This window comes from Sminthopsis crassicaudata, chromosome 5, assembly GCF_048593235.1.
Source record: "Sminthopsis crassicaudata isolate SCR6 chromosome 5, ASM4859323v1, whole genome shotgun sequence".
NCBI lineage: Eukaryota > Metazoa > Chordata > Mammalia > Dasyuromorphia > Dasyuridae > Sminthopsis > Sminthopsis crassicaudata.
The window spans coordinates 253,012,165-253,028,244 of NC_133621.1; the positions used below are offsets into that span (position 1 = coordinate 253,012,165).

The following is a 16,080-nucleotide window of genomic DNA, read 5'->3' on the forward strand; positions in this document are numbered from 1 at the left end:
GTATTTAAGTATTTTATATTCTCTTCTGCTAATGTTGGCAATTTATATGTTTGTGAATATACATCAATTTCACTTAGATTGTCAGATTCTGGGCACAGAGTTGTGCAAAATAATTTCTAATTATTGCTTTATCTTCTCTTTCATTGGTGTAAATTAGCCTTTTTCATTTTTGATACTGGATATTTGGTCATCTATTTTTTTTAATTAAATTAAACAAAGGCTTATCTCTTTTATTGGTTCTTTTCATAAAACCAGCTCTTAGTTTTACTTATTAGTTCAATAGTTTTCTTACTTTCAATTTTATTAATATGTCCTGTGATTTTCAGAATTTCTAATTTGATGTTTAATTTGGATTTTAAAGTTGTTCTTTTTACTAACTTTTTTGATTACATGCTCAATTCATTTCCAGTTTTCTAATCAAAAGTGATTTAGAGCATTTTTTCATGACTATAGATTTCAATCACATATTTAGAGATATAAAATTTCCTATAAGTACTGTTTTGTCTGCATCCTATAAATTTGAGTATGTTGTCTCATTATTGTTATTTTCTTTGATAAAATTATTTTTTTTATTTCTATGATTTGTTCTTTAGGATAAAATTATTTTGTTTCCAATTAATTTTAATATATCTTTTCATCATTGCCTTTCTTTACATGTAATTTTCATTGTGTGATAATTAAAAAGTAAACAATATTTCTGCATTTCTGCATTTGATTGTGAAGTTTATATTTAAGATCATTTTTATGTTGATATTCTGTACCATTGAGATAAATATACCTTTCTCTCCCCATTCAGTTTTAGAGGTCTATCATATCTAACTTTTATAAAATTCCACCCACCTCCTTAATTTCTTTATTATTTAATTTGTGGTTAAATTTATTTCATTCTCAGAGGGGGGCAGGTTGATATCTCAAAATAGTATAGATTTTCTGTCTTTTTTGCTATAACTCACTTAACTTTGTCTAAGAATTTGGATGCTATATCATTTGGGTCACATATGTTTAGTATTGATGTTACTTCATTATCTATGATATCTTTTTTTTTTTTTTTTTTTTTTTTTTAGCAAGATGTAGTTTCTTTCCTTATTTCTGTTAATTAGATCTATTTTTGCATGTTCTTTGTCTAAAATCAGGATTTCTATCCCTGATTATTTTTTGGGAGGGTTTCAGCTTAACCATTATATATTCTGCTCCAACTTTTTTTTTTTTTTATCTTTACTCTGTATGTTTCTCTTTTTCAAATTTGTTTCTTGTAAACAACAATCATAGGATTTGAGTTTTTAATTCACTCTGCTATCTGCTTCTATGTTTTATAGGAGAGTTCATCACATTCGTATTAACAGTTATGATTCACTATGTATTTCCCTCTTTATTTTTTCATTGTTATTTCTCTTTCGTCTTTCACCATGTCTCTCCTCACCAGTTTTTTTTTTTTCTTTTGACTACTATCTCCCTCAATATGTCCTCCCTTCTTTTTGCTCCCTTCCCTATTCTTTTCCCCTTTCCCTCCTAGTTCCCTATAGGATAAGATAGACTTCTTTACCCACCTGAATGTGTTATTTCCTCTTACAGGCAAAGTCAATGAGAGTAAGATTTAAATAATCTTCACTCATTTCCATCCTGCTGTTAATTCCTATGTAATCCTAACTATGGTCCTTGATATTTGAATTGTTTCTTTCTGCCAACTTGAGAATTTTCTCCTTTATCTGATAATTCTGGAATTTGGCTGTAATATTCATTGGAGTTTTCATTTGGAATCTCTTTCAGGAGGAAAAAAATAACTATTTTGCCTTCTGGTTCTTGATAATTTCTTGGAAGAAGTAGTCCAGACTTAATTTTTTGCTCATGCCTTTCAAGTAGTCTATAGTTCTTAAATTATCTCTCCAGGATTGTTTTCAGGCTATTTGTTTTTTGTTTGTTTGTTTGTTTGTTTGTTTTTGTTTTGTTTTGTTTTGTTTTGTTTTTTCCCAAGGAGGCATTTTACATTTTCTTTTACTTTTTCATTCTTTTGATTTTGTTTGACTGATTCTTGATGTCTCACACAGTTGTTAGTTTTCACTTGCCAATGCTACTTTTTAAGGAATTATTTTCTTCAATTAGCTCTTTTAACCTATTTGGTCCATTCTATATTTAAAAATTTTGCTCCCAATGGGTTCTTCCCTCATTTGGTCAATTCTATTTTTTAAAGAAGTTATTTTCTTCATCTAAATTTTTGTGCTCCTTTTCTAAGCTATTGACTTTTAAAAATTTTTCATAAATCTCCTACTTAACTGTCATTCTTCTTCCCAATTTCTCTTCTGTAGCTCTTAGTCTCTTAATTGATTTTAAAAATCCTTCTTAAAAATCCAAGAGGACTTTTGGGCTTGAGACTAATTCATCCTCCTCTTTGAGGCTTCATAAATAGGCATTTTATCATTGTTTTCCTCTTCTGAGTTTGTATTTTGGTCTTCCCTGTCACTATAGTAGTTTTCTATGTATGATTAGACTATGGTTAGAGTTGGGGGTTTTTTTTGCTTATTTTTTAAAAGTGAGCTCATAACTCCTTGAGTACAGAGGATACTGGTCACTGGCTTTCTGTGCCAAGGTCCCTGGGGCTGGCAGCTCATCCATTGTACTCGGAATAGAAGCCTCACAGATGGCCTGCTGTATCATGAGGTTGCTGAGTCTGGACTATGGAGTCTCAGTTGCTGAATTTCCCATTGGTTTGCCTGGATACTGCAAGGGCAGGGCTGCACTTCCTTTTTATCCAAATGAAACAGTCCTTTCCTGAAGTTCTAAGTTATCTTAGGTTAGGAAATTGTTTAAATATTTTTTGTTGCTTCAAAAGTCTTTAAAATCTTGATTTAACATTGTTTCTGAAAGAGACTGGGGATAATTCAGGCAAATTCCCAGCTTCTCTCTGCCATCTTATCCAAGTATCAAAAACTTGTGAGCAGAGCAGCAAGTTATACAAACAGATCTAGCCATAAGAAAGATCATTCTGATAATTAAGTAGAGGAGTGGACAGAATACTGGACTTGGAGTCAGGAAGAAATGAGTTCTATCATCAGACCATGCATAAATCACTTAATCTCTGTCTCTTTTTCTTAGCTATAAGAGTATCTCATTTGATAATCATGATAATCCTGAGAGGGAGGTATGTGCCATTATTATCCTCATTTTACAGATGAGCAAACTGAGTCAAACAAAAGTAAAGTGATTGACTAGTAGCTAGTGGTTCAGTGGATACAGTATGACACCTGGAGTCAGTAAAACTCCTCTTTGTGAGTTCAAATGTGTTCTCTAATACTTGCTTAGTAGTGTGATACCAAACAAGTCATTTAACTCTATTTGCTTCATTCTCCTCATCTGTAAAATAAGCTAGAGAAGGAAATAGCAAACTAGTGTCTTTTTCAAGAAAAGGTCAAATGAAGTCACAAAGAATCATATCAGCAACAACAACCAATAATTGCCTAACTCCAAGCCTAGAATTCCATCCATTGTGCCCAGTGTTCTTCTCAATGCTAGTGCACTTTTAGTGAAGTGCTTTTTTTTTCCTTTTTTTTATTATAGCTTTTTATTTACAAGATGGGTATTTTTCAGCATTGACAGTTGCAAAACCTTTTGTTCCAACTTTTTTTCCCCTCCTTCCTCCTACCCCCTCCCCCAGATGGCAGGTAGATCCATACATGTTAAATATGTTAAAGTATATGTTAAATACAATATATGTATACATGTCCATACAGTTATTTTGCTGCACATAAAGAATTATATTTTTCCAAGAATACAATTAACCTGTGAAGGCAATCAAAAATGCAGGCGGACAAATATAGAGGAATTGGGAATTCTATGTAGTGGTTCACACTCATTTCCCTGAGTTCTTTCACTGGGTGTAGGTGGTTCAATTCATTATTGTTCTATTGGAACTGATTTGTTTCATTTCATTGTTGAAGAGGGCCACGTCCATCAGAATTGATCATCATATAGTATTGTTGTTGAAGTATATAATGATCTCCTGGTCCTGCTCGTACAAATGTGCTTTTAATTTGAAGTTTAATAGGCAGATCTTTACTCATGGACCAACATGACTATTCTTCAAATTCAGTGGAAATCTTGTAGAGTATTTTAATCAGTCTGCCAAAATAAGGGTGGTAATCAAAATCTGGAATAGATAAAATTAAATTGATTTATTTATTCAGTGGGATTATTTAATGTAATTCATTACAATGTCGACATTTATTAAGGATCTCCTCTGTGCTACACATTGGGGATAAAAAGATAAATATGAAACAGCTTCTGTCCTCAAGATATTCCCTCCCAAATCATTCTAAATTCACTATATTTGCTGCTGAATTTTTCTCTTTGTCAATAATTATCTGTTAGATTCATTTATTTATGTCATTTCCAGGTAGAGATAATAAAATCATATCAACAGCAACATTGTGTGATGATGTGTGTCTTCCTGATTTTTATACTACTTGAGGACATGTCTTAAGTGCATTTCCACAATAATAGTTAATGGTGGTCTCTTGTTGATTAGATTCTTTAGGACTGCAGTTTCTTCTTCTCATTTTGATGTTAGCAATAGTATAATAAAGCAGGTTTTGAATAAGCACTAATAATCTGAGATCCATAATGAGATGATATATTTAGAAACATACAATCTTGTTGATGGAATCAAAGGCTAATTAAGGTTTTATTTATTTGGTAAGGGAAGTAGCAAATAGACAACAGAGTAACATTTTGAGTTAGAGAATATTTCACTCCAAGAACTGATTGATGGAACTAAGAATGTTGAGCCTGGAGAAAAGGTGCATACAATAAGCTGTCTTTGAGCATTTAAGTGATTGTCCTATGAAAAATGATTTGAATTTGTTCTGATTGGCTAGGCATCATAAGAAGGAGCAATGGATGGAAGGTACAAAGAGGCAGATTTAGATTTTAGAAAAAGGAAGGAAAGAAAGAATGAAGGAGGGAGAAAGGAAATTTTCTAATAGGGGTATCTGAATGTGAAATGTACTTCTTTAGTAGACAATAAAATCTCCACCATTAAATATCTTCAGGCAGAGTCTAGATAACTTCACATGAATATTTTTGATAGAATTCTTCTTCACTATAAACTGAACTAATTATTTTCTTCTTCTCTACATATGATATTCTATAATAGCCATTTCTCTGATTGTCCAGAAGAGAAAGGGGAGGCATGACTTTTGGTTATAATCTGTTGGTATAAATTAGTGATCCTAAAGATTCATTATGGAATCAGGGATTGGATATAGGCTAGACCTGTAATTTCATGCATATATGAATCTCCCAGATGGGAATACTCTCTCTCATGGAATTAGCTCATTATAACTCATATTGCTCCTTAAATTTACAAAATTACTTCCTCACAATAACTCATAACAATTATTTTAAATAATTCTAGTATTAATCTAGTATACCCATTAGACAGAAAAGTAAACAAATCCCTAGGGAAAAAAGGCAAGCGAATTGTCTTTGGTTACACAGCTAGTAAATGCTGGAAGTGGATTCAAGGTTAGATCCTAATGGCTCCAAGTCTAGTCCACATCCAGGTTACCATGTTGCCTCTAAGGAGACATCTTTAATCCATGATTTTCTCATTTTCCACAATCTCTCTTTTCCAGTAATATGTGTGATCATATAGCAATTTTTTTCTCAAAATAAATCCTAGTAAGAAATGCCCATGTTTCAACTTGATCTAGAAGTATTTATCTCAAAGACAGGGATAGAATACAATAAATAATGTTGGTCTGATGGTTAGAGACATAAGCAAAATTCCTCTAAATCAAGCCAAGTGACTACCATTTAGCATTATGATTCTCCCAAAAAATAAGTCAGTCTGACTGGGGTAAATTTCTTCATTCAGGCAATTGTCTTTGAGTAAAGAAAAAAGACTGAATGGAAAGTGTAGCCAATTCTGATATCCCTATTGCAGCTTTGGCAAAATATTATTTCTAACATTCAAGACTAATATGATTGTATTAGTCAATGGATACTTAGAAAACAAAGTTCAGAAGACCATCACATTTTAAGATATGTAAAATATGCAAGGTTGGTCTTGTCAGGAACTTGGATCAGGACTTGGTGGAATAATTTTTATTATTATTATTATTATTATCATTATTATTATTATTATTATTATTATTATTATATGAATCAACTAGAGAAAAAATAACCTTCCCGGGGGGGTAGGTAGCACAATGGATAGAGCACCAGCTCTGAAGTCAGGAAGACTTGAGTTTAAATCTGATCTCAGACACTTAGCACTTCCTAGCTGTGTCACTAGCTGTGTGCTAGGCAAGTAACTTAACCTCAATTGCCTCAGCAAAAAAAAAAAAAAAAAAAAAAAAAAAAAAAATTAAATGACTTTCTGTTAACAGATAAGTATGACTGCTTTCTCCCTTTTATTTTCCAAAATTTCTTTGATTGCATGAGGAAAGGTTCTGAAGTTTTAAACAATGTGAAATAGTTTCCTCCTAAAAGTCAGACCAATTGTAAACAGTTATTAAAGACAGAAATGAAAGAAAAAAATGTCATGTTCTTTGTAGCTGCTTCCCCAGTTTAATACCTTCTAGCCTAGATGGTTAGTCACAGAACTCATATTGTTTACTATGTAGTAAGTACTGCTCACTACCTTTCAAACTCTCAACAAAGCTTTTATGAGTACTCTTTGAATTTGATAATTTAGCCAACTTTGAAGCTACCCAGTTATACTGTTGCCTGACAGGCATTTCTCCCTTTCCCATAAGAAGAGAATGAAATATTTAGAAAATGTTCCACTAAAATCTAAGTAGACTATATCTGTAGTATTAATCTGGTCCATCAATTTAATATTCCTTTCAAAGAAGGAAAAGTTAATCAATCTGGCATAATGTATTATTGATGAAACTGTGCTTATTCCTCATGATCAATATTTCCCTTATAAAATTTTCACTTAACATCTCTTTAGTATTTGTTTATTAATTTCCTTTTTTGTTGGTTTGTTTGTCCTGGACTTATAATTTCAGTAGTGTAGGGAATTCTAAGTGAAGAAAGTATGAAGGTTATTACATTAGATTGTTTCTGGGAGCATCCAGTTGCCTAGCCATGATTATTATTATTGCTATTATGTGGCAGACATAGGACTTGAACCCTCTTTCACAGATTTAGTAACTAGTGCTCTGTGTCTCCTGTTACACAGGATATTCTGCCTCTCTTTAAGTCTGGAATCCTATAATTTTTTTTCCAGAAATTTGTTATATTCCATGGGTTATACATTGTAGCTTATAGAAACAAGTTGTTTTATTCTGCCTCTTTTTAATTCTAGAATCTTGTTAGAAATTTCTCATACTAGTCGGATTCTTTTTGTACAACATTTGGACATGTATACATATATCATATTTAATTTACACTTTAACATATTTAACATGTATTGGTCAACCTGCCATCTGAGGGGGAGGGGAAGGAGGGAAAAAATTAGAACAAAAGGTTTGGCAATTGTCAATGTTGTAAAATTACCCATGCATATATCTGGTAAATAAAAACTATTAAAAATTAAAAATAAAAAGTAAAAAAAAATTCTCATACTCCTTGGCTTATCAGTACATTCTCTTCTCTTCCCTTTTTTGAAAACAAGGACAACTTGTGCTTTCTTTATTCTTGCAGTATTACTATATATCATTGTTCTCCACGTTCATCCAAGTTCTCCATGATCTTTCATTTGCATTTTTATGTTATTCATGGGATTCATTTTAGATGTATTATATGGGTCTAGATAGATCTGAAGGAAAAAGTGATGTAGGTGACTTTGCACAGCTAATCCTTACTTAAATTCAATTCATTTGAATATCATGGCATCACTTCTCTGACATTATGGTCCTCTGATAATGAAGGGCAATAAAGGAAAAGGACCCACATGTGCAAAAATGTTTGTGGCAGCCCTTTATGTAGTGGCAAGGAATTGGAAACTGAGTGGATGCCCATCATTTGGGGAATAGCTGAATAAGTTATAGTATATAAAGGCAATTACTGTTTTATAAGAAATTATGAACAGGGTAATTTCAGAAAAGCCTGAAAAGACTTACATAAACTGATGCTGAGTAAAGTGAGCAGAACCAGGAGAATAGGAGAACCAGAACAGAAACAAGAATATATGATGATTAACTTTGATAGACCTGGCTCTTCTCAAGCTAATCCTAATAGACTTGTATAGAAAGTGCCATTCACATGCAGAGAGAAAACTATGGAGACTGAATGTAGAGACTCACTCATATTAAACAGGCTAAGTGACTTGCCCAAAGTTACATAACTAGTAAGTGTCTGAGCCTAAATTTTAACTCATGTCTTCCTGACTCCAGATCTGTTGTTCTACTAAGCTACCTAGCTTGACTTGAAAAGGTTGACTTCTAGATTCATATAGCTGCAGTACAGTCAAATCAACCACCAAATTAATTCATAATTTTGTATGTTATTTTATGTATGTTCTTGTTTTCTCCTCTGATAGAATTCAAGTTTTTTAAATATTCAGATTATTTCTGTATCCCCAGGGCCTAGCACAATGTCTGTAACATGGTTGTCACTTAATGTGATTCCCTAATTGAGCCTTTAAAGTATTCTATGAACAATAAATACAATAGAAATTCTAACATGTTGTAGATTTGCAAATGTACTTGCTTATAAAAGTCCACATGGTAATGTAGAACTTGATTGTTAAAAATTCATGACATTTCTCCCCTTTAAACAAGTTATTCTAGTATAATAATATAGAAGTCCAGTGATGTATAAGACTTAGATTCCAGAAAGACCTGGATTCAAATCCTGCCTCTGAAACATAATGAATGTATTTCACTACTCATTGATCCTTTTTAAGAGGGAATGAGAAACAACTAATCTCTCCAGAAACTCTAGGATTATAATTGACAGAGCAGTTGTTGATCTACATTGGCAGAGGAAATATCCTCACTGATAGTTCCCTGTACAAGGGAAAATACAGGCCCGGACCTACTCCTAGCCTCCTACCCCCCAAAATAAATAATTACTTATTTCAATAATAAAATCATTAACCTTTACAGAACTAATTTATTTCAATGGTTATTCACATTTTTAGAAAAATATTAAAACTGTTACTAAAAGAGAAATGTGAAAGTTTAAGAGAGATTTTCTCATTCTCTCTCTCCCTTTATTGCTGAATCTAAAGTTCTTTATTAGTTCTAATCTTCATTGTATAGAGAAGAATTTTTTAACCCAAGAAGATAAACCACATTTTAATTAAAATTCAATCTACATTCCAGCCTGAGTGTTAAAAACTAAAGTTGAAATATGTCATATTTGAAATCCTTTTGTTTACCTTCAGAATTAACATTTTAAGTCCTGGTAAATTTTTAATGCAAATTTGCTTAAAACATTGTACAGATTATTTTTTAATACTTTCCCCAAAATGAAATGCTGTTGACATTTTTTTTAAATACTGAGTCAAATTATAGCATTATTTTGTTTTGTTTTGTTTTTTTGACTTCTCTGACCATTCTTTCTATCATCATTCAAATCACTCTCCCTAATCAAATAGTCTGGGCAGTTGATTTTTTTAAAAGCATAGAATGTGTATTTGTTGTATTTGTGTTGGGTGTGTGTGTGTGTGTGTGTGTGTGTATGTGTGTGTGATAAATTGTTAAACTTACCTCTTGATTTTCTTCCATTCTAACTGACTATTCCTTCTCTGATACCTTTCTTGGATTCATCTATACCAACATCCCTAAAAATCAGTTCCCAAAATCTCTATCCTGGTCCCTTTGCTCTCTACACTGTCTCAGTTGATGACCTCATCAACTCTATAGATTTAATTTTTGTAACTTTGCAGGTGGCTTCCAATTTTTTTTATCCAATCCTGGTTTCTTTCCTAAACTCTGGTTCTGTATACAATACAAACTGTTATTTGGGCATTTTAAATATCAAAAAACACTCAAAGCCTACCTTTTGATTGAGTGTGGTTTGATGAAAACAAATGGAATTAAGATGAGCATCTATGACTCACTTTTTAATTTATTTTTCATATTTAATGTCCTTTCATTAACATATCTTCAGTAAATAAAGAATAGTCCTTCATAGCTATAATAGTCTAGTAAGATAAATTCCCATATTAGTTAAACAAACAAAAATGTTTGTTTCTGTGTAGATTTGAAGTTCATAACCCCTCTGTAAGGAGGTGAGTGAAATATTTCATCTTCAGTTTTTAAAACTCATGGTTCATCATTGCATTAATGAGTTCTAAAGATTTCAAAGTTATTTTTTCTTCATAATTTTATTATTATACAGATTGTTTTATTAGTTTTGCTAACCCTAAATTCTTTCTACTTTCCTCTGAAATTCTCTTTTTGGCATTTTTATGGGACAATTAATTATATTCATATATGACTTTTTTGATAAACATTTTCTAGAAGGAAGGCAGCCTATAAAATTCTACCTTTTGGCTATTGTAAAAAAAAAAATGAGTCATTTTCCTCTTTCTTTGATTACTTTAATCAATAGCCCTAGTAATGTTATAGCTGGGTCAAAATTTTTGCAGGCACAGTTTAGTAATATTCTGTGAATAGTAATTGGATATTTATTTCATATAATATCTATAATACATAATACAGTATTCTTAGAAATTAGCAAAAAAAGTAAATCCATTTGATAGAGCTTTATGAAAACCCACATACACAGTGTGCAAGGTTCTTGAAGGCAGGTATTAGTTTGAATTTTGTCTACATATCTTGACAGCTCCTGGAGTGCTGGCTCATTGTAGTTGATTAACAATTCATCCTTATGAAATCACTCTAATGTTTAAGTGCTCATGATTGTCCTTTCTTTGGTCTATAGGAGTCTGAACTTATTGAATTAAGGGAAACCATAGAAATGTTGAAAGCTCAGAATTCTGCTGCACAGGCCGCCATTCAAGGAGCACTTAATGGCCCTGATAATCCCCCCAAAGGTATGTTTCCTCCAAATATTATTCCTGGTTTCTTATAAAAATGGTAACTTTATCATTTTACGAATATGGAAATCTTAGCTGATGCTGAAAATTAAGGAGGTGATGATATTTTCATGAATTTAAGGACACCTTAATATCACAATGATTGCTTGAGAATAATGTTATAGTTAAATCTATACCTATAAATACTACCTTTTTAAAGAAAAATATTCTGTGATTGACATGTTTTTGCACTGAATATTTACTGTTGTTGGTTTTGTTTTGTTTTGTGTTTTTTTTGTTACATTGTGCAACACTTTAAAGTAGCCTAATACAACATATGAGCTTCCATATAGAAATGATTGAGATAAAAAAGCAGACATCTTTCTCACAAAATAATTTACTTTATATAATTAAATAACTGGTTTAATTGGTACCCTTAAAATAACATTCAACATTCCTTATATTCAGCTTGTTTAGGATGCATCCACTATTAAAGATGTACCTTTAAACTACAGAATAAATTAGTCCTATGGTATTATAACTGTTTAATATTTAGCAACTTTTTTCAGGGAAAAATGATATGCTTTATGGGAAATTGTTATGTCATAAGTATATTTTTAGTGCTATAATAAAGTGGCTTTTGTTCTAAATCTTGAAGTTTTAAATGGGATCCAGGAGGGATTTATGAAATCTTAATCCTTTCTCTACTACAACACAAGTTATTGGAAATAGAACTCAGTGAAGGATTTCTTTATTCTTGGGCAACAGGTAGTCCAATATATCAATCAGATCTGGAAATAAAAACTACAATTCCATAAGAGGTTGAAAGGGAAGAAATTAATTTAGTTCCAATAGTTAAAGGAGGGATTGTTGGGATTTAGACCAAACCAAAGTTCTATCTCTTATCTTTCCTGTTTCTTCGAGTACTTTGATCATGTCTCAGTATTATAAGGATGAACAGGTCACCTAATGAATAGTAAAAATATGTATACCATATTGATTTTAAATACCTGTTGTACTGATTAACAACCGAAAAAAAATGAGTGAATTGTTTGCCTACCAATAGGCTATTTCAATGGTCAGGTAGATATAGCTTCATAAATTTAAATTGAAATTGGCTTTAAGTGACCATGTTTGACTTACTGATCACACATGCTTCCATTTAAATATCAAGGACTAGGTATCAAATGAATCTCTGACATGGGCTTACAGATGATGGTTTTTATTTTATTGAGTATATCAAGCATCTTTTTAATGTGTCCTGTTATAATGTAATATGTAAAAATAAAAATGCTACTTATCTTTAATAATCTAGGCCAGGGCTTCTTAATTTTTCTAGTTGTGATTCCCTTCTTCCCAAGGCATATCATAAAAATAAAATATATACATAAGTAAGTATACAACATTTACTGATAATAAATCATAATTTTGCAATCTCCACATTCAGTTATAGGTCATAATCCACAGCTTAGCTAGACTCAAGACAACTTTGTGACCTATAAGTTTCAATATAATTACCATAAATAAATAAAAGGGTTTTTTTGTTTTATTTTTTTTTTACCTGACACTTTCCTATATACTAAAAAAAGAAATCAGAGATCAATTACTAGGGTTTGGAAGATAATAAGCCTTTAATCAAGGTTTGATGACTGATTGTACCTGTTATCATTAGCCATCAAGCAGTACTAAAATAATCCTTCAAATCCCTAGTTTAGTCTCTATTCTATATGATTGGTTAGTAAAAATAAACTAAACTAAAAGAAAATGTACAAAACAAAGTAAGCCTTTACATAATAATAAGAAAAGAAATTATCATTAATGTCTAAATGGCAAGAAATATTCATTGATCTCTCTCTGTCTTTCTTCTCTACTTCTTCCCTTTTGCCTTTCCACCACAATCTGTTCCTTTGTGTCTCCATATTTTTCCCACTACTCCCCTCTTCTTTCATTTTTCTTTTAGATCTCCGCATTAGAAGGCAGCATTCCTCAGAAAGTGTGTCCAGTATAAACAGTGCTACAAGCCATTCCAGTATTGGGAGTGGTAATGATGCTGACTCTAAGAAAAAGAAAAAGAAAAACTGGGTTAGTTCTTATGATCAATTTGCCTCATAATTTATATATTGACTATGTTTCCAACATTAGGAAAACTTGATGATGTATTGGAATTCAACTGTAACCTTAAGAGTCAAACTCCATTTATTACTAATTCAGTGACCATATATCAATATGGCCTGGTTAAAATGAAATGAGGCCTCTTCATCTACACCAAAAATCAATCAGCAAATATTTGAGTGCCTGCTATATACCAGGGATTAGAGTAAATGTTTATAATAAGAAGGAGAGAAGAGAGAAACAATCCCTTCTTTCAAGGAACTTACATTCTATGGAATGGGGTGGAGTAGGGGAATTCCAAAGTATAGAATGATCAACTCTCTCCCACTCCATGCAAAGGTAATATGTCACATTATCATCTGACTATATTCACCAAGTAAAAGTTATAGGGATAGTCAATTTGCTTCATATGGAAGGAAGGAAGAAAGAAGAGGGAAAAAAAAAGAAAAAAACATAGCTATCAGAGGACAAATAGTAATACATTCAGTGTAATTCCACTTATCAGGAATAGTTCCAGTGCATAATACTTTGAAGCATCAAACTGAGGAGTTCCCTTAAAAAAGACACAAGCCACTGGTGAACAGAGTGGTTACCTAAGTGAAACTTTTTTGATGAAATCAAACACATACGTATCACAGGATCTTATTGGAATGTTTTCTTTTAAATAATGAAAGATATATCTTTTTTGTTTTAAAAAAATGTTTATGCAGGTAATATTTTTAAATACTGATCAGCCTTCATTCCCTTGATTTGTAATTCCACACTCTTTCATGTTTCTGCAAGGTGAACTCTAGAGGAAGTGAGGTGAATATAAACCATGGACAATTTGGCATGCATTTATTTAAAAAAACCCTATCTTGGCATGATTGCTATTCATTTTGGCAGTAGGCTTTTATACCCTTTAAAAAAGAGATTATCGTGTATGTCTTTTCTTTGTGTCTTTTTCATTTCAATCTCGATCTATAAAGAGAGGTAATATAGTCACCTCTGAATAAAACCATAGGGGATATCAATTTTCTTTTTGAATACGTTGGGAATTTAAAATTTGAATAGAAAATGGCATTTAATAGAAAGCAAGGTGATTTGATTTTATTAAGCCTTTTAAATTGACAATATCAGCAATGGCTGATATTTTTGTAGTGACGAGATAATTTAAAACCAAGTACCATGAAGAAGCCATGGTCAAAGGTGCTTGGTTTTAAATGAATGCTATGACAGCCATGATGCTCATTCTGCCCTTGTCTGAAAATCCTTTATGTCTGCACTGTGCTGGATTAATATTTTTTAAAGGCAATACACAATATCAGTATTAGAGATACCATGTTGCATATGTTAATTCTCTGCTTCTAAATACTGACCCCAGGCAGTGGCTAGGATGGCATCTGCAAACTAACTTCTTAAAACAGCAACAAAAAAACACTTTTTCATTATATACAGAAAAGGAGAAAGCTTATGTTTCTCTTTCTTTCAGCTGAGGAGCTCTTTCAAACAAGCCTTTGGAAGAAAAAATCTACCAAGCCCCCTTCCTCACATTCTGACATAGAAGAACTGACTGATTCATCTCTTCCATCATCACCGAAGCTGCCCCATAACTCTGGTGACTGTGGGTCAGTATCCATGAAGCCTTCACAATCAGATTCTGTGTAAGTCATATTCTAGATAGGCTGCTGATTGGGGGAATAAAATCAGCAAAATGAGGTACTGGACTTTGGACTGAGCCCTCTTCTATTTCTATTTTTTAATTCCACATCTTAAATTAAACATGAGTCAGCCTAAATTTTCTAGTATAGCAATCCCCATTTTTGGACATATTTTCATCTATTCTCTTCCCACATATGATATTACATACTTTTCTTTCATATAATGGAAATGAATTGTCTCCCTGTATTTCTCCATTTCCCCCCCTTTAAACCAATCTTTGCTTCTTTCTATTTGCATTTGTCTCTGTCTGTCTAATTGTACATGGATGAAGGTCATCTCTTGTGTGGGCACCAAAGAAACGACAAAATGGCCATGTCATCTACAAGCACAGATCCCGGTAAAAGGAGTGTGGTGCATGACACTGTACATAGCCCAAAAGCAAGCCTGAAAAATGTTTTGTTTTATTTTTTTTTTCTTTCCTGAGAATCATTTGCATGTTTTCCAGAAATGAAATATCTTTTAGTATATTGTAGGGAGGCAATCTGCTAGTGAAAAATTTACTAAGCCTCATGTGAAATAGAAGACTTATTTTTGAATTATAACTTTATCACTTACTTGATAAATGACCCCCAACCCCTCCAAAAGCCAAGACTCTGAGACTTTTTTATATGTAAGATGGGAGAAATAATATCATAGAGTTGCAAAGGACCTCAAAGAAAAAAATAATAAAATCTAATGTTTTCCTCTGATAGAATATGAATCTATCAAGGGCATGCATGGCTTCATTTTCTCTCATTGTACTTCTATTGTCTAGTACAATAGCTGGCACATAGTTGGAACTTATTAACTGATTATCAATTTATTGATTGACCTCTATAACATTCTTGACAAATGACCATCCATACCATGATTAAAGATTTTCAATGTTTGGAAGATCATTACCTTCCCCAGGCAACTCATTCCATTTTCAGTTTTTTCTGATTGAACATTTTCCCCAATATCGGGTCAAAATTTAGGTCCCCGTAACTGACACTCATTAGTTTAAATTATTGTCTCAGAGGCCAAGCAAAACAAATTAAATTCTCAATCCACAAATCCACATCCACATTTTAAAACAGTGGTTGTTTCTCCACTAAGCTCATCTCTTCTCCAAGTATTATTCTCCAAGTACTATCCCCATTTCTTTCAAGTGATCTTCATAGGGTATGTTTTCAAATGCCTTATCACCCTGTTTGCCTTCTTTGTGATATATATTAGTGTCCCAATTACTATTAATTATTTTTGACCTACTTACTTTTCAAGGTTTCTAAGGGAAAAGTATTTATGAAAAGGGAATTGCTATGTAAATAGAAGTATTTATTATTGCAGATTAATCATATAAATGAATTGTAGAT

At 32.1% G+C, this 16,080-nt stretch overlaps 1 protein-coding gene across 1 annotated transcript in view; it reads left to right on the top strand.

Annotated features, from left to right (window-relative positions):
- The window catches only part of NAV3 (neuron navigator 3), a 490,821-nt gene that overhangs the window by 436,482 nt on the left and 38,259 nt on the right, over window positions 1-16,080 (top strand). Inside the window, 4 exon segments of the mRNA XM_074270837.1 lie at window positions 10,840-10,951; window positions 12,894-13,015; window positions 14,517-14,544; window positions 14,547-14,688. Of these exon segments, the coding sequence (XP_074126938.1) occupies window positions 10,840-10,951; window positions 12,894-13,015; window positions 14,517-14,544; window positions 14,547-14,688 (404 nt within the window).